Source organism: Carassius gibelio, chromosome B13 (genome assembly GCF_023724105.1).
Source record: "Carassius gibelio isolate Cgi1373 ecotype wild population from Czech Republic chromosome B13, carGib1.2-hapl.c, whole genome shotgun sequence".
NCBI lineage: Eukaryota > Metazoa > Chordata > Actinopteri > Cypriniformes > Cyprinidae > Carassius > Carassius gibelio.
In genome coordinates this window covers 5301823-5325480 of record NC_068408.1, presented here as the reverse complement: position 1 = coordinate 5325480, position 23658 = coordinate 5301823, and the positions used below count along the sequence as shown (strand labels likewise).

The 23658-nt window shown below is 36.0% G+C and overlaps 1 protein-coding gene across 1 annotated transcript in view; it reads right to left on the bottom strand.

The window, feature by feature from the left end:
* LOC127970304 (MAM domain-containing glycosylphosphatidylinositol anchor protein 1-like) overlaps nt 1–23658 on the bottom strand; it is a 183599-nt gene that overhangs the window by 19839 nt on the left and 140102 nt on the right. The window contains exons 12-16 of the mRNA XM_052572802.1: nt 20866–21040; nt 19519–19542; nt 18154–18306; nt 17605–17766; nt 7908–8038 (exon numbers count right to left, since the gene is read on the bottom strand). Coding sequence (XP_052428762.1) covers nt 7908–8038; nt 17605–17766; nt 18154–18306; nt 19519–19542; nt 20866–21040 — 645 coding nt within the window. The remainder of the gene's footprint in view (nt 1–7907; nt 8039–17604; nt 17767–18153; nt 18307–19518; nt 19543–20865; nt 21041–23658) is intronic.

The following is a 23658-nucleotide window of genomic DNA, read 5'->3' as shown; positions in this document are numbered from 1 at the left end:
TGGCTGTTGAAATGTTAACCAGGCAATTCAGTGTTTCCCAGTGGCTGCAGGATAACGGTTTAACTTTAAATCACAACAAAACAGTTTCAATGTGTTTTTCATTAAAGAACAAAGCACTAGATGTATTTAAAATCAAAATTTACTAAAAGGAAATCAAGGAAGTGAGTGAATTTAAATATTTAGGTGTCACTGTAGACTCTAAGCTTAAGTTTGATGCCCTTTTTAAGAAAATGAAAGACTATTAAGACAAATTTGAACTGTTTTCATATGATAATACTATGTTTATCTATTAAAGCAGCCCAAATGTTTATGCATGCTATGATATTATCACATATGACCTATTGTGCGATAATCTGGGGTCAGACTTCCCACTCAGTTGTTAAATCTATAATGGCATTGTACAAACAAACTTTAAAAGTAATGGATCAGAAACCAATAAAATGGCATCATTGTCAAATTCTTCAAAAGTATAATTTGCTAAGTTTTGATAATCTTTTATAGTTTTAATTTATAAAAACAGTATTTAAGTGTATTTAAGTGGCCTTGTCCCTAATGTGATGTGTCAGTTGACACAAAAATTCAGTAGCAATGGAGCAAAGACCAGAGGGGCAGTAAGTGGGAATTGTAGTGTTCGGAGATGCAGAACTACTGTAGGTCAATCATCCTTTCTTTAGTGGAAGATTGAAATCTATGGAACACTGCAAGTTTTCTCTATAAAGCTCAAACTATGGCTGAAATCTTTACAGCGTTGTGAACATTGAGTAACTTTTTTTTTTTTTACTGTTTATACAGGCTGGTTGAAGGGTAAGTATATTCATTCGTCAATACGTCATACCTCATCCGTCATGTTCCCGGAACTGCTTCTGCTTTACAAAAGTGAGCGCAAGCTAGATTAAAGTGATTATAACATTTTAAATATGGATATTTTTCTTACAAATACGCATCGATTCGCTTCAGAAGACCTTTGTTCACCCCCTGGAGCCGTGTGAGACACTTTTTTTTTTTTTTATTGATTAGCTTTTTATTAAACTTATCTTGGACTGATGCAGTGCGACACCCGCTGAGTGGCATCTAACAGCTTGAAAAATCAAAGACAAATTTTAAATAACTCTGACTGGATCCGTACAATACACCTAGGATGACTTCAAGGTGAGTAATTTATGGCCTAATTTTCATTTTTGGGTGAACTAACCCGTTAAAGGGGGGGTGAAATGCTATTTCATGCATACTGAGTTTTTTACACTGTTAAAGAGTTGGATTCCCATGCTAAACATGGACAAAGTTTCAAAAATTAAGTTGTACGTTTGAAGGAGTATTTCTGTTCCAAAAATACTCCTTCCGGTTTGTCACAAGTTTCGGAAAGTTTTTTTCGAGTATGGCTCTGTGTGACGTTAGATGGAGCGGAATTTCCTTATATGGGTGCTAAGGGCGCGTCTGCCGGAAGAGCGCACGCTCCCGTATAGCAGAGCAGAGAGAGGCTGTGCACAGACAATCACTGATCAGAGCCAGAGCGTCGCGAAATGTCACAAAAGGAATGTGTTTTTGGTTGCCAGGGCAAGACAACCCTGCACAGATTACCAAAAGAGAAACAGCATTAAGGGACCAGTGGATGGAGTTTATTTTTACAGAGCATCAACGGAGTTGTGCAAGTGTTTGTGTTTGTTCCCCTGCATTTCGAAGATGCTTGTTTTACAAACAAGGCCCAGGTTGACGCTGGATATGCACATCGTTTATTTCTTAAGGATAATGCAATCCCAACGAAAAAGGGTCACGATCGTGTGTTGGAACCGCATGCGGTGAGTAAAACTGCTTCAAATATCTCTGTGTTGTTAACTTAGCTATCGGTGCTTAAGCACATCAAGTAAACAACATGCGATGTTGTTATCAAACTGCACTTTCCACATGTACAGCTTACAAAAAAAAAAAAAAGACGACAAAGTGGAACTTAGTCATTTTCCAAAACCGCTAAGCAAATATATACCGTTTCAGTACACACCACATAGAGAAGCCTTTGCTGATGCTGCTCTTGTTAAATTTCAGCCTCTGGATCTGTGTCACCGCTTCCAGACTCGCTCAACACAAAATCCTACTCGCGCTCGTGATTCGAAATTACTTTGAACAGATTTGTTTAAGTTTTTTAAGAAAATACTTTTGATCTCAGACTACAAATCTGAGCACAGTTTGAGGTTTCTTTTTCTCCATTAAATCTCATCACTGTAAAAAGGGAAACAATTAAACAATATAAAACTTAGTTTTTCTCTCCAATGGGAAAATGCAAATTTTAGGTTGAAATAATCCACTGAACATGGCAGGAAGATTTCCAGAGCAGCTGCTGTAACGGAGACTCACAGTCCGGTGAATTTCATCAACCAAACACTGTGGAGAGCAGTGGTAACAGGCAGGCGAGAGGTGAGAGTGATGGGAAATTTCCAGAACACAGAGAGGAGAGGTTAATGGATAACAAACACGACAAAGAGCTGAGAGCATCAGCAGAGAAACCAGCGAGCGATAAAGAGAATAAAGAGAAAAGAGGAGATGATAAGGAAAGAGCTTAAAGGGCTGTGTGAAAATGGATCAGCACTCGCAGAGTGGACGCTTTCTCTGCTCTTCTCTCAATCTTTTCAGAAAATCATAATTAAGCAAAGCTAATTAGCAGCCCTCCCTCGCGAGTGGATTTTAGATCATTGATAATTCTATCGCTCAGGGGTTCCCTACACATCCAAGTAAAAAGAAACAACCTTCAAATATTTCTGACATTAAGATCTCTAGCTATATATGAAGATACCAACATCAATTTACAATATTTATTTGTTTATAGAATTGAATACTGTTATTCCACAAGGATAAATTACAATACACAATTGATACACTGATCAACAAGAAAAGAAAAAATACTGTTCTCTTAAAGAATTCGGGAAAAAAAAGATTTTGGAATCATGTCAACACAGCGAGTTAGTCGTTAGTGTTAGTAGTTTGTTTAAATCACACTTATCATTTAAACTAAATACAGACAATGTCTGCTGGTGCCAGAAACCTTGGCATAACATTCTAATAAAGTAAAATTCTACTAAATTGCTGGATATAAAGTTAAGTTACTGTGGTAGCAAGCGTTTATATTTGTGTTAAACAGCCCAATACCAGGCAGGTGGCATTTAAGAGCTCTATAAAAGAGAACAGCTATACTGGGCTTTTACACATACAGCACCAACTGGCCTTAACTGCTGTTTGAAACTGTCACAGACAGGGAACATTTAAACATACACCAGAGGAGCATAAGACCGGAGCCAATGCTATATCACTGGTAGAGTTTGTGAATCTAAGAAAACACATTACACAAAAAAAAAAAAAAAAAAAATGAATGGCCTGAATTTCTAATATTTTAACCAGTTCCATAAACTGAAGGTCTTAAAAAGCATTTGAAAAAGACCTACACAGACTGGACTAATTTTAAATAGGAAGGTAGGGTAATGATAATAATATTCATCTGAGCTTTTCTTTCAATCACGTTCGATTTGGCCATGGCAGTAATCTTCCATGCTTTAAACAGACTGTGCGTTCCCCCGCCGTTAAAGATCACGCTTTCTTTTATCTTCTATAAAGTAGCATGAAAATGTAAGGAGTGGTAAAAAGCGTTCCCGTGTGTAAAGTCCTTTGAATCTTCTCTGCAGCCCGCAGCTTTTTGGTTGCACTTAGTGCTTTTTATATTGAAAACAGGTTGCACGTGGATGGTAAAACATTGCTTTGCTTCTGTGTAAGACAGACAGAACTAAAAATGTTCGATAAGAATTATAGAATTATATTCTAATTTATATGAAATGTAATATAATATATGGAACATATAAAATATAGAATAAATATGAATAAAAAGTTTAAAAGGAACAGCATTTATTCAGAACATAAATATTTTGTAACAATATAAGTCTTTTTAACTTTTTATCACTTTAACATATCCTTGCTATGGAAGCCCGTTTCCACCACTAAAATAATACTTTAAAAAGGAATTGCAACTTTTTATCTCACAATTCTGTCAGAATTTTCATAATTGTGAGAAATAAACTATATATATATATATATATATATATATATATATATATATAGGTATAAAGTCAGAAATCAAGTCAGAATTGCAAGATATCAACTTGCAATTCCGACTCTTTTTCTCACTATTCTGATTTTTTCTCAGAATTGTGAAATTTAAATTGCAGCTCAGCAATAATCTCGGTACGGAAACGATCTGAAATGGGGGTAACCAAACAGCTTCTGGTCCTACTACTTAAAAAAAAATAATAATAAATTACTATCAGAGTCATTACTATCATTGGTGACCAAACACTCTTTGATTACCCACATTCTTCAAAATATCTTCTTTTATGTTTAACAGAATAAATAAATTATTAAGGTTTGGAACAACTTGTGCGTTTGTAAACAATGACTCAATTTCAATTTTTGGGCGATCTATCACTTTAAAGCACAATTGATACCTTCACCTGGCTCCATCCCGCAAGCCTGTGCTGATTGTGCACACCTTCCCAAACGGACGAGGCTTTTATACTTGACACATTCGCCGTTGTACTACTATTTGAAATGACAGGGGGCGACGAGGAGCAATTGTCCTCTAAAACCATCGTGAATCACTGGTGAGAAGAAGTCATTTGCTGTCACAAGTCTTCTCACGTGATACTAAATGTACTAATTACTGGATATCAAGGTCCATCAGGATCAGTGAATTGTGGTAAACTGAGTTGATGAATTCATATTTTAATAATGTACAAACTTAACTATTGGCTATGTTTCACATCAAACACAAGACAACTTTAAGCAAATAGTTTATAATTTGTATTAGTATAATAAAAATAAAAAGTACTTCAAATAAAAAGCCTTGGACAAACTATACAAAAAAAAAACAACAACAACTGGTCATTGTTTTCTGTCGAAGCATCAAAAAGCACCTGATGGAGTTTGAACTTCGCATCAAACTGCTTCTGTGCCACAGATGCCGGCACAGATGTACACGTTCAGCTAGAATCGCCCTGAAGTCATGTATCTTCGGATAAGGAGCTGTGCAAAGCTACAAAAAATACCATGCACACCGCCACGCAAAATGAGTTTGCGCACACTCAAAGCCAACTATCATCACCAAGACCACGATAACATAATATTTGCGATGCACACCCAAACTAACTTGAGGATGCGTCGAGTATAAATCAGCCTTAAGTCAGACAGTCTGAAAGCAACTGAATGATTCCCTGCAAACTGTGAGTTCATCATTAGTTACAGGACAGACAACCTGATAACTTTCCGATTCAGCCCTACAGTACATCTGGAAGCCCTTGCCTTGTGTGCAAAGATCTTTAATGCTTTGAAACTTAATGCTTTGAAGGGGCTTTAACTGTAACAACGATTTTAATGGTGTCATATATGTACATCGAGTTGTTTGCTGTTATAAAATATACTCTAATGTAATGTAGTTCAGGACACCAATGTGTATCTAAATAGAAATTAATTCTGAAATTTGTAATGTTACAGTTATACAAGAAAATAATTCAAAATACAGTGTAACTGAATGTACACATATTATTTTAGATCCAGTTCTCAACTCCCAAACTGATCTACACGCTGTGAGGTCTGTTAGATCTCTGTAAAACCCCAACTATCAATCCCGCTCAGTTTAACCTCAAACATGCTGCGTGTAATAGATTCACACAGTCGAGTAAAGCTTTCGGATAAAGTAACGCTGTTGTGATTCTGCTTGATCCATCAGGCTTAGCAATGGGTGAGACGCTTCATGCAACGATGCAAAGACAGTTCCTTTTTCTCGGAGATTCTGTGGGAAAATGATGCTAATTTATCTCGGCAAGCCTCCGCAGTCACTCGATCCACACGGCAAGAGTCAATGGAGGAACAAAGAGGAGATGAGAACAGAGCAAACAAACAGACAACACAGAAACACGGCTGTCTGAAGGACTTGTCAAGTCCTACTGTCCAGGAACGCCTGGATTGGTCTTTAGCATCGATTGATGGAGGCCAACTGGGGCCTGGATGAGAGGTGAGGATCTATTTACGTCTTCAAGTGTCAAATATGTGACATTACTGAGTGAAATGAAAGAGACAGCACAGAGAGAGGAGAGAGGCTAGCAACTGTTTTTTTCAAAAAATTAACTGTGCGGGAAAAGAAGTCAAAATACCGGTTTTTCCCACTCTAGATGGCAAGTGAAAAGACAACATTCGCCGTTATACTAGTATTTGAAATATTAGATTTGTGGGATCAGCCAAAAAAAAAGAAATGTAAAAAAAAAAAAAAAAAAAAAAAATATATATATATATATATATATATATATATATATATATATATATATATATATATATATATATATATATAAATAAAATCATTTAACTAGTTACCAAAGCAACATTTATCATTTAAACTGATGTACTAACATAACTAAAAACTGTATTAACATTATAAAACGAACATGATAAAAATGATACAAAATATAATTGTAATAACAGTAGTGATAATACACAAATAACACTGGGGCACAATAAGACTGGAAATACAAAATGAGAAAAAAAAAACTACAAGTTAATTTTGATTTCATGCTGACTTGTTCCTACTCTTACTGTACACGATTCATTCATTCAGTTCATACTGCTGTAAATGTTTTCCTAATATTCATCAAAATTCAATAATGTTGTCCACCTATGCAACAACTCCTTTTCTGCTGTAATCCACATGGGTGAGGCCAAACAATATTAATAAAGAATAACATAGCCTATATTTCCTGATCCAATCAAATCCCAAAGGACAAAAAACCATCCCTGTCCTACATAGTTTCCCACTGAAAATTCAGTTTCACCTGGAAATGTGTCCCATTATGAAAGTCAAATGCAATGGCTTGTTGTCTTTAAGCAGTAGTTAATGTGACAGGACCAAGACCAATGAGCCCAGACTTAAGTGTCCCATTTACCTGTAAACTCTCTCTTTTTTTCCTCTGAATTATCTGTCTTCATTTCCATCCCTATTGCATGCGCTGTTCATCTTTTTCTGCCCTTCTCTCAGTTTCCTTCACTGTATGAATCACCTCTTTTTCAGTCCTGCTCTCAATTTGTCATTTTCTCTCTCCAGCATCTTTTCACCTCTGTGACGAGCAGTAAATGTCTCCTGGTCTGCAGCTGTTGTGCTGAGAGCTCAGCTCAGCAGAAACACGGGTCCAGAGGAGAGCGGTAGAGCACGACTCAGCGCTTCCTCAATCACCCCCCACCCCAGACCCTCCAACCACACACACACACACACACACACACACGTACAGACATAGCCCACCTGCCAACCAGTACTGCACAAATTAGCTAAGATAAATATCAATGCAATTACCATGCAACTGTTTTAAATTCAAAATGTTAAAACTATAAAATACAGTTTAAATCTGATTAAAATATTCCCTATTGTTTTTCACTTAACAAACAAAAGTTTTATTAGATAGCATTACTTAATACAGTAAATTAATATTACATTTATAACATTAATATTAAACATTAATGTTAAAATGAACATTAAATAAGATTAAAAAATGCTTTAGACATATTTTTCTGTAATGTGTTTTCTATAGAAGTTTCAATAATGCTTTAACACTTGTCAAACACAAGTCAGGAAACATTGCAAATCTAGTCTAATGACACAAGGTTAGGAAACCTGATATCCAAATAACAATTATGCATATTTTATATCTCGCTAGCAAAAGCTTCATGCACATATCAGAAATATTTCATATATCCCCAAGCCCTGAAGCCTGTCCAAACGTGCTATAGAAAATATATTCACATGCACGACATGGAAAACACACACACAGTGATCAGAAGAAGACACATTTGCATACAATGTGTTTGCATACAAGCTCTCATGCACAGACCTGGAAGGGTCCGCTCGGATAGATCTCAGCATCTGCCTTCCTCCATTCAGGCCCCTGGTGTCCGGAGAGAGTCCAGATGGCAGAATCCACAGTGGCGATGCTCTTCACCCTCATCAGAACATTGAGAGTACCTGCAGACACACAGGAAACAGGGAAGAGGAACAGTGACACCTTCGCACTCTAGTCTGGTCATAAAAATGCAAATATAAGCATGATATAACTTTATGACGATAAATGAGGGATGCACAACAATTCTGATATCAAACAAAGTCCTGATGTACTCAAAAATCAAAACAGCACAGAAAACAGAAGATCAGTTATTTGAGTATTTTCACAATCCCAGTCAATCGGACTGGACCTTGTGTTTCTGATATGCGTTTGTTATATGCAAAAGATTAAATACTTTCTTACAAACAGAACAATTTGTGCCAACAATTTCATGTTCTTTTACCACCTCAGAAAAAAACGGATAAGTGTGTGGGATTCAAACAATTACTGGATATCAGGGTCCATCAGGATCAGTGAATTGGGTCAAACTCAGGATTTGACACAAATTATGACGGATCATTGCTTCTGCTCTAATAAGACCCCTTTGACCCACCGCTGGTTTGAGTAGATTAGTGTTTCTCTGAGGGATTGCACAAAGCCCCACTTTACTACTGTGACAAATATAAGGTCAAATACATAACGCAATCAAATATCACCACCACAGTACACCGGAAAACTGATTTTACAACATTTTAAAGTGAGTGAAAGTGAATAGTAAAAAGTAGGTTTTGTGTTTTGCAGAATGCACTAGCATAATTTCGAATATGAAATTCTATCTAGCAAAGCACTGTAAAATGTGTGTGTCTGTGTGTAAGTTATATATACATATATATATAAAAAAAATATAGATTACTAGGGTATGTTTTTCAACAAAATGCTATTTCTTCCTACTTTAAAATCCCACATTCAAGTCGTTGTGTTACATGCTATTTTTGAGTATAAAAGTCAATCCTGCACCACATTTGTTTTCAGTGTAATTTTAAAATACGTGATTGTGTGATTTATTTGGAAGGCACTTAACAAAGGTAATTTGTTATAAAGTCTGTAACATTGCAAATATTATTACTTAAAACGAGTATTTTACTATTCTACTGCTGAAACTGCTATTTTTACTTTTATTTTCAGGCTTTGGAAGTTTTGCATTATACATTTGAGAATATGTATTCAAAAACCTTTAAAAAATGGTTTAACCTCCACACTTCTCTACTTAACACCACAGTAATAACTTTATGATAACTTTGTTCATAAAATAAAAAATGTTAACCAGATCATTAAAAGTGCAGCTCTGCTAAACCAGCTTGTCTGGAAAATCAAGATGTGACATGATAAATTAATCTATAATCATCAGACGACTGACGTGTGATAGATCAGCTCCAGAAACACAACTCTCCACAGGGCAGAGGCATCTTGCACACACACACACACACACACACGCTGTGATTATGTGAGGTTTAGAGCGTTTATCATCAACTCCAGCATTGAAATCTGTCACAGACACTGAGCACAAACACACACACAGATGATGGAAGGCAGTGAAGCCAAGTGGCACCTTTATGACTCATGCATTAAATTATTACTCTGACTTTGTGCTTAAGGGAAACCAATATATAATTCAGTTGCACTTTGGAACAAAGAGAGAGAGAGAGAGAAAGAGAGAGAAGGGAAACTCACTCTAATAGAGTCAGAATGTGTCATTACTGTACAGATATTACAGTAATCAAAGCAATCTGAGGAAAATCAGGAGCCTTTAACGGTAACGGTGTGTTGTATCAGAACCTCACTATTAGCTTGCTGGCCAGACTGAAAGCGTCTGCCACGTTTCAATGACCCCAATCACGCTGAAGAGCTGCTCGCTGCCTGATAAACAAACACAAATCGTGTGCTGGTGTATCTTTAAGGTGATTACACACTCTTGACTCATAAACCGTTGTGAACAATGAGCCAGGCACTTAAAAATCACCCTTATGCGAAGACCTTTGAAAATAAACAGCTAAGAGAAACAATGGTGTCTGTGTAAGGACAGGCAGCAGTAAAGGCCTAGGGCTTCAAACGGACCCCTGTGCTGCCAGAGAAAGACAGCATCAGAGGCCCTTGGCTAACCTTGACACAGGTCAAACACATCCAAACTCTCATTCATCTCCATAATGAGCAGAGGATGGAGGTCGAGCGGAAGAGCTGGGTGGTAGCAGGCAATTTTAAAGCAGATTCAAAGCATGTGTGGCACAGAGTTTGCTTTTCTGTGCTGTTTGTTTTCTTGAAAGTGTTTACAGTCATTTCCGTTAAATGGAATTATGATTTTAGGGTAACGTTTATCTTTTTGTTTGTTTGTTTGTTTGTTTAAGTTCAGTTTTAAACTGGAATAAGTTTTATTATTGTTGGCTAAAACTGTTAAAATATGAACATTCATTCCTTTAGGAAAAATGTATTGCTCAGTGGTTGCTTTTCCTAAGCTCAGGAGACTTAGACGAGATTCTCACATATCTCTCATTTCAGGATCAACAGCATTTCTTTCTCCTAAAATTCAGTGTAATTTACATACATATTTATTTCTAAAATGCTGGAAAGTATTTAAAAGAAATACAGCGACTAAATACAAATACAAACTCCACAACAGCGACTGGGAGCAGAAAGAGGAGAAAACCACAGAAACATCTGAAATGGGTCTTTATTATGGCAGCAGCAGTAATACAATTTTAAAATGTATATTATAAACAGATATATACATAACCATATCGCGTTTAATTATACACAACTATAGCGCATCTATTTTTAAACAGGAGATTTAAATGATCAAAAGGGGTGAAAAATAATATAAAAGAGACTTTTTTGACATTTCAAATATTTTTACTAGACAGAATTGAGGTTACCTTAAGATTGAATGGAAACTTTTGCTTGATTCTCCTGCTTCTCAAACGGGTCTCCTCCTGAGACAAAAACTGCAATACTCTCACAATGGTCTCCTTTAAAGCTTTAAAAGAAATCTCAGTAACATCACACACCGTGCTCAGATATTTCTCCTACACTAAAGACTCGAAAGCTCTAACATTTGTCTAGCATTACAAAGTGTGCACCAAGTCAAAGGCCTCAATATGAGATCAAACATTTAAATGTATGTCATATGTATTAAAAATCAAATTAGTCAATTAATAACCAAGACTGAGTCATAAGCCATTTACGTGCCTTTCAGCAAAGAAAGCTCCAGGGTTACATTTTCTGTAAATCTTTTTTGATTAAGGCATCCGGTACATTACTATATCCAACAACAAACTGTGTGCCTAAGTACATAAACATTGTCCAATAAAAAGTAACATCATATTTCTGCATAAGAGAAAAATCTAAGCACAGTGTAAGATGTTGTTGAGCTCTCCTTTAAAGCTTTAAAGGAGACCATTGTGAGTGTTTTTGTCTCAGGAGACAAGATTGAGAAGCAGGAGACTCAAGCAAAAATCCCCATTCGATCTTAAAGTAACTTCATTTCTGTCTAGGAGAAATATTTGAGATGTTAAAGAAATCTCACTTTTGACTTTTCTTTTCTATGGGTTATCTTAATACTTAAGGTTTTTTTTTTTCATTAAATATTTCAGGTAGGTGCCAAGGCAACTTAAAAAAAAAAAGTTTTAAATAACTAAAATTGAGTTTAATTATTTACAATAAGAAAAATTCATTTACTAAAAATAACAACAACAAAACTAATAAAACTGACAAAAACATACTACTAAATTATTGAGACCTACACTAAAATAAAAACACGGAATATATTAAAAAAAAATCTAAATTCCATATAATTAATAATCATGACAGTATAATACTAAATGAATCATACTGAAATAACAGTGATTGAAAGCAGCTATCTGAACATTATCATTTGACAGAAGGCCATCATTAACCAATCAGAGGCAAGTATTCCTGACAGTTGAAAGATGATGAATACATGCAACAATTAGTCTGAACAAACAAGCCCTTTAGTCTTGTACCATATAAAGTGCGTGCATCACTAAACAAGGACAAAGACTGACGAAAGCCCTTGTGAAGCATCTGTCATCCGCTAACAGCAGCGGGGTCACACTCTGATGCTGTAATGAGTGAAGGATCTAATGGAAAGACTGCTGCTGTGATTGACTTCTGCTCTAATGGATCCACTGGCTGCTGAACTCCTTTGTAATGAACTTCAAGCCTAATAAACCTGCGGTCTATTAGAACATGCTATTGTGTTGCTCTTGATGAAAAATCACACGGACTACTGCGATTAGAGGAAAGTGAATGACATGAAAAAGACACCATGAAATTGAAATGGACAATTTAACTGACACATTTTTAGGGATGCATGTCAATCTAATCTATTGTTCATTAGCCTAATAAAACTTTGTTTATCGTTAGCCCTGACCATTTACTCAGAGTAAAATAAATAAATACAAAAAATTATAAAAAGAGGGAATAAGAATATTAATATTAATAATAATTTTATATTAATAAATATAAAACTCAAGAGACTTCATTTAAATTAAAAAATTACAACAAAATAAGAAGAAATAATATTAATTGTTGTTATTATTATTATTATTATTATACAGTGACTAAAATATATTTAAACAAAAATAAATACAAATAAAAAGAGTAAATAATCATAATTTATTATTATTATTATTAATAATAATAATAAAAATAATAAAAATATAATAACTAAGAGACTTCATTTAAATACGATAGATTTAACAAAAATGAAAATAAGAGGACATTTATTATTATTATTATTATTATTATTATTATTATTATTATTATTATTATTATTATACAATGACTAAAACATGTTAAAACAAAAATATAACAGATAAAACAAGAATACAAAGCATAAATAAATAAATAGTTTATTAAAAACAATGACTAAAAACACTTCACCTGCACTGAAAAAAAAATGTGAATGCATTTTACATTACAATTGCATTTGAGGGCATCAAACCTAAAAACACAGTGAAACAACAGCTGTGAGATTCATGAAGCATTTCATTTAAAAGAGAGACAAATTGCATGACACTGAAATTCTGATGCTAATTAAAATCAAATACAAACAGCACCCAGAAACCCAATGATCAAGCCATCAAAAACAACACAAATACATGCCTCCTCCCTCTAATCAGATAAACCCATCTGGAAATATAGAGAGTGAATGTCTCTGTCTCTCCACTAGTAAAGATTTATTGATCCAGTGAAGTAATGCAAAGCTCTTTCTGTAGGACCATCAAACAGAGACAAGCCTCCAGATAACTGAATATCCTCCAAACACACACACAGGATGTTAAACACGACATGCTGTGATAAAAATCTGTGGTGTTTTCTGCATTCATACACATATATTCTACTCTTCTAGGAAGAGCGGAAAATCTATAAATAGCGCAAGGCTAAAGTGTCAATGTGCTGATGTAGCTCTGTTGAATGCAGTGCTAGTGTGGCATAACCAACGCAGAGCTAATCTCTTCAATTGCTAATTGGGATGTAATCAAATCTAATGCAAGCACAGTGGTGCAAATAAAAGTCTAAACTCTCATTCTACTAATTAGGTTGTAATTTACGGCCAGCGTAGAGCGGCTAACACAGTCCTGCACATTAAGACTGCTAACAGGGACGTCTGTCTCGCAGTAGGGCGTCTCATGTAATGAGAGTCGAGCCAGCTGTGCCTCCCTCTCAGTTTAGCATCTGTGCCCACAGTGCCGCCCACATGCCAATGCACAGACTAAAGATTAGCAGATTAGTGAACACAGGCCGTAATCAGCAGAAATCACGCCAACATCCAGCCAATAGCAGAACACTGCCACCAGCCACATGTAGAACAGATAAAACCTCTTTTAGCTGGTTAGGCTAGTCTTTTCTGATGGCTTTAGGGGGTTTTGGTGATATCAGACCAGCAAACCTGATGTAAATAAAAGCAGATGCAAAAATAACAAACATCGCATTTTATTTGTGTTAGCATGTTGCTAAGCTACTGAAAGGATACTCTAACCAACATAAAATACATCTACACATAAACACTGGATAAAATATTAACTTAAATCATATTAAACTGCTTTATTGAGTTTTTGCTTCCAAATGATTATTTGTATTTATTATGAATAACTGAATTGAATTGATCTGAATAATTTATCCTCTGTAACAGCTGCTTTCAAGATTTAATTGCATAAAGTTGTTAATTATATATTTTAAACACACTCACACACACAAATACAAAGAAAAAATGATAAAGAATTAAACATTCTTTTCATTAATTAAAATGAAGGTGAAATATGAAAAATAAAGAAAAGAAGAAAGGAAGGATGAGAGATAGAGCGAGAGAGAGAGAGAGGGAAAAAGAAAGAAATAAGAAAGAAAGAAAGAAAGAAAGAAAGAAAGAAAGAAAGAAAGAAAGAAAGAAAGAAAGAAAGAAATTATGCTTAGGCAACTATCTGAAATAATTTATTAATTATTTAAATTAAAACAAACATACATTTTAAACCCCCAAAATTAATTAAACAGGACAAATATGAAAAATTAAAGCAAATATTTAATTTAACATATTATAAATAATATTCAAATTGCTTTATGACACGGATGTTGTTTTCATTTTGGAATACAGTTCATCTTTCTGGATGCCACCCAACTTATTTTAGCACACAGACGTAAACAAAAGGTCACAGGAAGTGGTTTACACTAGCACTACAATAATCTAATAGCAAATAGAAACACCACTAGACCGCCTACTCTTGTTTTAAAGCAGACAGAGACAAATATGATGGGTTAGAGAGCTTTAGCAGACAGCTTGAGTATGAGGTTATGTGCATGTGCACCCTAGGGTGATTTTGATCATGATTAATGTGGTTCGCTTTTCAATTTTAATTTTCATTAAGGACCTGCTGTCCTCTCCGACTCCTAAATAGCAATGGAATGAATAAAACATGTCCTTTGAAATATACAGTGCAGGCCTGCAGCAGGGAATCCAAAATGCCTTCGGAAAGCCGAACAGACTGAAGCGCGTTGTGTGTTCACCAGCCGCCCCCCACCGTGAGCCCAGCCCGTGTCATGAGTGGCAACTGGCAAATAATTAGACGGCCCCGTCTCATTAGAACAGGAGACAGCGCACAGGTAAAGAGAGCGAGGTGGAGACAGACAGCCAGAGAGAGCTACGAGCAGAAGAGAAAGAGAGAGAGAGAGAAGCACAATTTCTGAGCCGTTAATGGGCTGATAAAGTTTGAAGAGAGAGTGCAGATAAAAAGCGAGGGGAAACAGGAAGTTCGGTTACTTTATTTGTCAAGCTGAAAAATGAGCAAACAACAACAGCAGTGAAAACTTTTGGTCTGCTGTCGAAACTTCGGTTGGAGGAGTTTTGCATGATAAAGTCCATGATACATTAATGAGCAATTAAAGTCTGTGTGTGCGAGTGTGTGCGATAACAGGTGGTTGCCAGATAGTCACAGATCTTTGAACCCCATCAGGAACACCCATAAATCACAGTGCAAGGCGCGTTTTTAGAACAACATTATTTGCTTCGTTTATGAGTCATTTATGCCTTTGAGGTCCCAAAAGAGAGCTTTTGTCATATTTAGCTCATTTCTGGGGACATTTTTGTCCTCAAACTATAGTAAATCCCTGCCACCCACACATATATAGCACCCTGCATAAACAAACATTTCACATGCAGGTTCTGCTCCCAAACATAGTCTACTGCCTAATTAGAACACATTTTAGGTGCAACTGTAAGGCTTACGTGGGTTTGCTATTTTATAGGGATAGTCCACAAAAAAAAAAAAAAAAGAAGAAGAAGAAAATACCTGGCTTAAAGGGATATTCCAGCCGAAAGTGAAAATTTTTGGTCAAATCCGGAGTGGCCGTTCACACAGGACGTGTTCTTGCATTGAAAAGCAGCCAAACGCAGTGCAGAGGAATGGACCACAAGGTCTCAAGGCACATTTTTAAAAGATTAACATTATTTAACCTGACATGAAGTGGCAACAGTCACAGATGCCCACTTTGATGTGCTTGAAGCCATTAAACAACAATGAAAATGTCATGCAGACGGATACTAGAGCGTGTCCTACGTGAAAGGCCCTAAGGCGGTGCTGCATGTTTCCTTAACATAGAAGATGATACCATAATGCATTGTGACGAGTAAAAAAACAAAAACAGCAACAGCCAAGATGGAAGATGAGGCAAGAGAAATCCTTTTGACTATGTATATATACTTTTACTTTATAATACACTTAATTTCACTCAACACTGGAAAGTATATACTGTACTGTACATTAGTACATTAGTTTGGAGTTGTTAAGATGAAAAAGTCTTATGCTCATCAACATTGCAATTTTTATAGAAAATCTGTCAAAGATTGTATTGTTATGAAACATTATTACAATTTAAAACAACATTTTTTTATTTTATTTTATTATAATTTGATATATATAGATCCTTCAGAAATTGTAATTGTAATATTCCTGGATTCTTTAATAGAAAGTCTGAAGAGAACTGATTTACAAAACAGAATCATTTGTAACGTTTTAAATGCTTTTACTGTCATTTTTGATCAATTTAATGCAGTGGTTTTCAATTCCAGTCCTCGCGCCCCCCTGCTCTGCAGATTTCATATTTTTCACTTGTTGCTTCAGACGTTTGTTCTATTCGAACTTAAGTGCCCTGCGAAGTGGACATCACAGAATATTTCCCCATGATTCCAGTTCGAAGCGAACATATATGTTCCATTCAAAGTGCACTGAAGTGTGCGAGACGGGAATTTAAATTGTATTTATTTACAGAGGTATATGATGTCACACTTGTCTGTTTGTGATGATGTTGCACAGCGCAAATCCGTGAATTAATGTTCAGAGGTGAGGTAAACTTCAACAGATTTTCAATGGGAACACAGTTCATGATCGGAGCTCACTTCTAATGAGCTGATTATCTGAATCAAGTGTGTTAACAAAGAGAGACGTGTGAAATATGCAGAGCTGGGGGGTGCAAGGACTGGAATTGAGAACCGATGATTAAACGCATCTCCAAGTATTATTACTTTTAAAAAAATCTTACTGACCTCAAACTTTTGAAGGTATGTTAGTGTCTATAAAATTGTTAATCTAATTACAAACTGACTATTGTATCCAATATTGTTGTGCTATGTACTTTCTCTTAGAATTACTACAGTGTATCATTGAATGATGCTTGATCAGCTTAAATGTGCCAGAAAGAAACACACACACACACACACACACACACACAAGACTGCTTGAAACTGAGAGAATAGACAGATGTCACTTTGAAACAAAGCTTAATGTTTTAACAGTCACCATACATAAGTAATGGATGTGTGGATGACATCACTTCTCTCTCTGACTGTCTGTGTCCTTCATTGTCTTCGACCTTCTAGTGAACACTACTCATAAAGCATCGTACTTTCCCTGACAGATTCAGCCCAATGCTGCAGGCGAGGAGGACACTTACAGACAAAACAAACTCAGATTTCTCAGGGAAACAACATCATCCAGCCTCCAACCTGTCAAATAGAGACTACTTTCCACTATTCAATCAACCGTAAAAAATCAGCTAACCAAAGTAAAACAGGTTTTAGAAGTCAATAATTTCAATGTTTTTGTCTTTCTCAGAGTGTGAATTTAAACCAGAGTTAAAGACTCACCGATATGTTTTCCATTCATGTTGTAGTAGAAGGAGACACAGTAGGGGGTTCTGGTGGTCCCTGTTGGTCCTCGGGCTGCCGTAACATTGTACAATGGAGAGAGAAGACGAGCTCGATCCCCGGCCTGACGTGGCCGCGACGTCTCAATATACATGTAGTAACCTTTATTATAGATGGAAAGTATAAACGAGTTAACACAAGGTTTTCCAAAGGGCAGATGCTTTCACACAAAACTAATAATAATAATACACACCGAAAATTTTTATTAAATCTGCTTTCTCAAGATTGGTCGGTCAGTCAGAGTTTTTGTTTAAGAAATAAAATGATGTGGTTTTACAAATGTGCTTTTGATTTCAAGAATACAGGAGCATCTTACTATGGAATATCTTGACCGGCAAAATTCTCTATAAAGGTACTTTGGGATGATTTTGGGGTTTGCATATTTCTATAAAATACATTTGAACTGAATAGAAAAGAGTTTCTGTTTAGATTCAAAAATTGGGCAGAAAAAAAATGTCCACTTTGGTGTGTGTTACTGTGTATTTTTACCTTCTTTCGTCCCACTCCTGTCTGTATCCGGCCCTGTATTAACCGACCGTTTGGGGTTCTGTGTGAGGTGGTTCTGTCGGGTCCAGTCAAACACATCGCTGCGGTCTTGAGTGAACCCACATATCCTAATGTCCTCAAATCCACACACGTGATCTACACACAGAGAAAATCAAGATCCACCTTCAGTTCATAAATGCATGTGCAAATGTGTTACAGAAGCGATAAAGTACATCCAGATGTTTGTTCTCTCAGAATAAACCCTAACAGAGCGATCAGGACCCTGCTTATTGCACAGCTACTTGCCAAATAAGTAAATAATTTGACAGAAATTTTATTATTTAGAGAACGCAGTGGTGTGATACGAGAGAAGTGAAAGAAGCACGAAAGAATTGGATAATGCTATAATAATATTTCCTTTAATTGTATTCCATTGTGTGAGAGTCACAGTATCCACATATATAGTGTGACCTTAAGCACTCTATTTTATTTTACTAAAGGTAATATTTCCTTGAACTATATAACACTGCATAAGAAGCACAGTTTATAAATGTGTCTACTTGCAATACACTTCAAAGTCTCTGTTCTTCCCAATGACACGAGCACGTTATATTCGAATGGTAACAGGAGGACATTAATCTCACTTAGGTCAAATATTGTCCAGTAAGTTGCACTGAAAATAGGAAATCTCAAAGGAACTTGGGTTTTGTGCAGCTTATATTTCTGCCACTGTAGCGCAGCAGTGCAGCTAAGTCTGTTTAGCATGGCTAAGCATCCACACCTGCGCTTTCGTACTTGCATAATGTATGTTTCTGGCCTAATGCTGAGGAGCAGATCTGAGAAGAAAGACGGCAGGGTTTCTCAGGCGTGTTTAATGTAAGGAGGCCTCTCGACAGGTTCCTCTGGAGTACTGGAGTACTCTCAGCATATTGCAGCGTTCACAGCGATTGCCCTCATTTAACAAACACAGAATACAGAATACTGTAGTTAGTCACCCAGAATGTCTCCATTCACACTCTAAATGGCTGATTAACTCATCTTCCAAGTGCGAGAGGAGACTGAATGGCGAAGAATGCACGATTTCCGAGTTGTGGTTTGAAATCACCATTTTCTTCCCTCCGCATGCATTCGGCTCTTCAATTTACTCTGCTGATCTCCAGTCAGTTTTAATTTATGTTTTTTTCTTTTTTTTCTTTTGTACCTCTTTGGCAAAGCTCTGCAGTTAAGCTGCCAGAAGAACTGTGTTGAATTTAATTGGGAAGAACTGAAAGGCAGGGCAAGCGCGAGATGGGAGGATGGGTTCAGAGGAGAGAGAAAGACAACATGCACAAAACCATCACCGGAAGAAAAAGTGCAGGTATGTCTCACCTGAAGGTCTTGGGTAAGTGTAGGCTGCGAGAGAAAAGAAATGAGAAAAAGCAGTGACTGCAGGGCCTTCTTACGGCTCAATTAACACAACAAATGAGATCCGTGTATACACATCAAACAAGGCTGAGAGATAGAAGAGAAAAATTATACAGAGAAAACTTAAAATATTTACCTAAGAAATGGCTATATACAGTGTATATTTATTTATCTGCTCTAAAAAAGAGTTGATTTTTTTTTATTCTATAATTTTGGACAGCTATTTTAACAAAATTATAAATGTATTATTTTTAAACAAAATAAATTAACTAAGAATCTTCCAATTAAGATCAAGTTTCAGTGTAATAGAGAGAGAGAGGGAGAGGAAGAAAGAAAGAATGCATACTTTCTAAACCATTTTTCACTTAATGAACACAATACATATTTTTCCATTATATAAAACAACATGATGTATACTAGCATAATATAATAGCATAATTAATAATAAAGTAATAAATAATATTTACCTACATATATTTTACTGAATATTTTAATATAAAATAATAAAATAATTAATAAAAAAAATGTTTACAATTTTTATTAAAAAGATTACAAATAAATAGCATTTACTTAAATATACTTACATATACCTTACCAAATATTTGAATGAACAATAAAAAATATTAATTAATTAATTAATAATAATGATAATAATAATAATACATACATACATACAAACATAAATTTAACCAAACTCTATTTATGCATATACATAAAATAAAATAATTATATTTAATAAATAAAACCCAATCAGGCTAGAAGACTGGAACAAACTTTTGTGCATATATATGGCCCTGACATCAGAGAAGGAGGGTTTCATGTCTTCCAGCAGTCCATTTAATCTAGAGGTTGGCCATTTTTTAGAGGGTGGTCTGGTTAGAGGAATGCTGAGATTGAATGTCTATCCAATGGGATTAGATTCTATCAGCGCTTTCTGAGATCCAGACTCAGCTCTGGTGCTGAAACCGCTGGCCTGTTCTGTAGCCATCAGCAAACTCTCCACACAATGACTGCCACACGTCTGACATCTCAATTTACCATAATCCCGAAAGCGAAACCTCACATTTGAAATGCATGACCTCTGTTGATGGGAATCATGAGGATTTGAACAATTCTGACTCTGATTCCCATTCCACCTCCAGCCCAGCTGCTTGCCCATATAAAATTAAAAAAAATCTAAATTCATAAAAAATGGTATACTGCCTACGTAAAAGGATAAATTTAAGAGGAAAAAAATAATAAATGGATGGGAGTAGCCAAATGACAAGGGAGATCTTGCATACTGTAGGGTGTATCTGGAAGGTGACTTACGCTCAGAGTACTGGATGCTGCGCGTGACTGTGTTTCCGGTGCCGAAGCTGGTTATGGGAGTGAGGCTGACCTCATATGACAGAGGAATACGCAAGTCCGTCAGTGTGTAGGACATCAACACACCTTTCACAGGCTCTTTAGTGGTGATCTGTTTGGACAAAACTGTCTGTCGGTTCTGCAAACATACAAGAGAGAAAAGTGTTTAATGGTTTAATCATGCTATGATCAGGCTTAAATAATGTCTGACTTAATTACCATTTATTACCATTATTTAACACATGAAATCGTATACACTACTGTTTAAAAGTTTGGGGTAGGTGAAGTTTTTACATTTCTGAAAGTCTGTAAAGCTCACAGAGGCTGCATTTATTTAATAAAAAATACAGGCAAAATAGTCATATTGTGAAATAGCATTACGCTTTAAATATAGCATCAGTATTGCAACTGAATATCGTTGCAAGTTAAATCATTAAGGAAAATGTTTTCACAGAGGAACATTTCAGAGAGGACAGAAAATTTACACTGGAAACGTGGTTGCGTCACACACAGATTTATACATCTCTGACCTCCAGGAAAGCACAGAAAGCCCTCAGCGCAGTGATTTGCTGAGTGCGAGGTCAGCTGCTATCCAGCCGCCCGCTGTAAGAAGGTTCAGAAGTCTTTCCTCAGGCACAACAGCAGTGTGCTGACTAAGAGCACTTGGTGAAACAGATCAACTAGTCATTCTCTACTTTGAGGTACTTCCCATGGGACATCTCACAACGATTCTGAATGCTGCTGGCTTTGAGTTATTTCTGAACATACTTTAGTGAAAAGTTAGCATTTTTTTTTTTTTTTTTTTTTTTTTTTTTGCTTGAGCTTTGTGATTTTACCTTGAAAATGTGTCTCTTTACTTGTAAAAGAAAGCATTTACTGCTGCATAAAAAACACTTTAAGCAAGTCCAAACACTTGCGGCTAATGCAATGCGAAATCCAACCCGATCTCACGGCACGGCAATTCGTACATTTTTCACAAGGTGGCTTATTCGTACGAATTCGTACGACCTCACTCGTACAAATTCATACGTTTGTTGCCAAATCGTACGTATTTTACGAGTTGCACAATTCGTATGAATTTGTACGAATGACCTACACCTAACCCCGCCCCTAAACCTAACCGTCACTGGGGTTCAGACAAATCGTATAAAATCGTACGAGTGAAGTCGTACAAATTTGTACGAATAAAATTCCTACGAATAGGCCACCTCGTAAAATACGTATGAATTGGCCGTGAGATAGCGTTGCGAAATCTGCATGAATGCAAGCTTGATTTTGTTGCATATAAAGCATTTAATTCTCATTGTTGACTCAAGGAACTGTATAGCAAGCATTAGGTAGCTGAACTGTTAACATGTTAACATAACTGCACATAGTTTAACAGTGGAGGTATCTCTATCTACTCTACATACTCCATCACAATATTGCAATATTATGTGTGTGTGTGTATTCATACACACACAATATATATAGGACAATACAATTATATTTAGACTCAAAGTATATTTTATTTACATTTCCAATGTCAAAATATATTTAAGGACTCTCATCTTGGACAACATTATTACATTTACATTTCAATATATAAGCAATATATTTGGTCATTTTTGTACAATTTAAATAGATTAAAATATATATATAAATTATTGTTTATTTTCTTTTTCCACATGCCATATTTAGCTTTTGATTTCTTTCATTTATTCGATAAAACAGTTGCAGTTATATTTGGTCCCGCAAAAACCTTTGAACCAATAATATCTCATACTATTAGCTGTGTCTTATTAGATGAAACAAATGTGCAGTGAGCTGTTCCAGGACAGCTCTCACTCCCGGAGGATGTGTGGTAATCACAGGGACAGAGGCACTCTGGCAGTCCAGGCTTTTCCGTGTGGAATTATGGGAAACATGGCAGCAGCCCCATGGAAACAGTGCACAATGGAATGAGAAATTATCTTCAGCATAGAGACTCAGGCAGCAGGTAAACCCACCGGCATTCCCTCTAAACACAACACACATAATAAGTGTGTGTGTGTGTGTGTGTGTGATGCTTCCTATTCATCCTTTGTTCCCTCTTTTCCAGGCAGGAAGTAGAAGCATAGCTGTGATGTTAACCTGGCTAGTGAGGGTCAAACACATTTGTTATCTATCTAATTAAATACCACCATAAACCCCTGTTACTGGACCATTCACCACAGCAACATGGAGTGTGTTCCGCCACGTCTCCAACACTAAACGCACTTGAGCCTACACAATGCATGCCAAGACTTAACAGCCGTATCAAACACACACGCACGCGTGCACCTTGTAAAAGTCACAGATAAATTGTCTCTGCTTGACTGCTCTTCTCTGTTAACAGGAATTTTCTGTGCATCTCTCCTCATCTAAATCACCACACAAAGACCAGGAGTGTTTTCTCCAAGAGAAGGGTGGCAGTGCTTAATAGAAAAAAAGATATGATGAGAGAATAATTGATTTTACAGAAATCTAGCAAACCAAATATTATGAACTATGACATAAAATCTTATATAATGCTAAATATAACTGCAAAAAAAATTATTTCTTCTTGTTGCGTCTGAATGATCATTGGAAAATGACTAAATTTCAGCTCTCTTAAAAAGAAATTATATTTACCAAGGATTCGTTTGTATGAAACACTAAAGCTTTTTCGTACACATAATGATAAGAACAATGGAAAATGTGTACATTGGATTCTAATTGGTTGTTATCATTCTTCACTTGGAACAAAAAAGGTTTTGA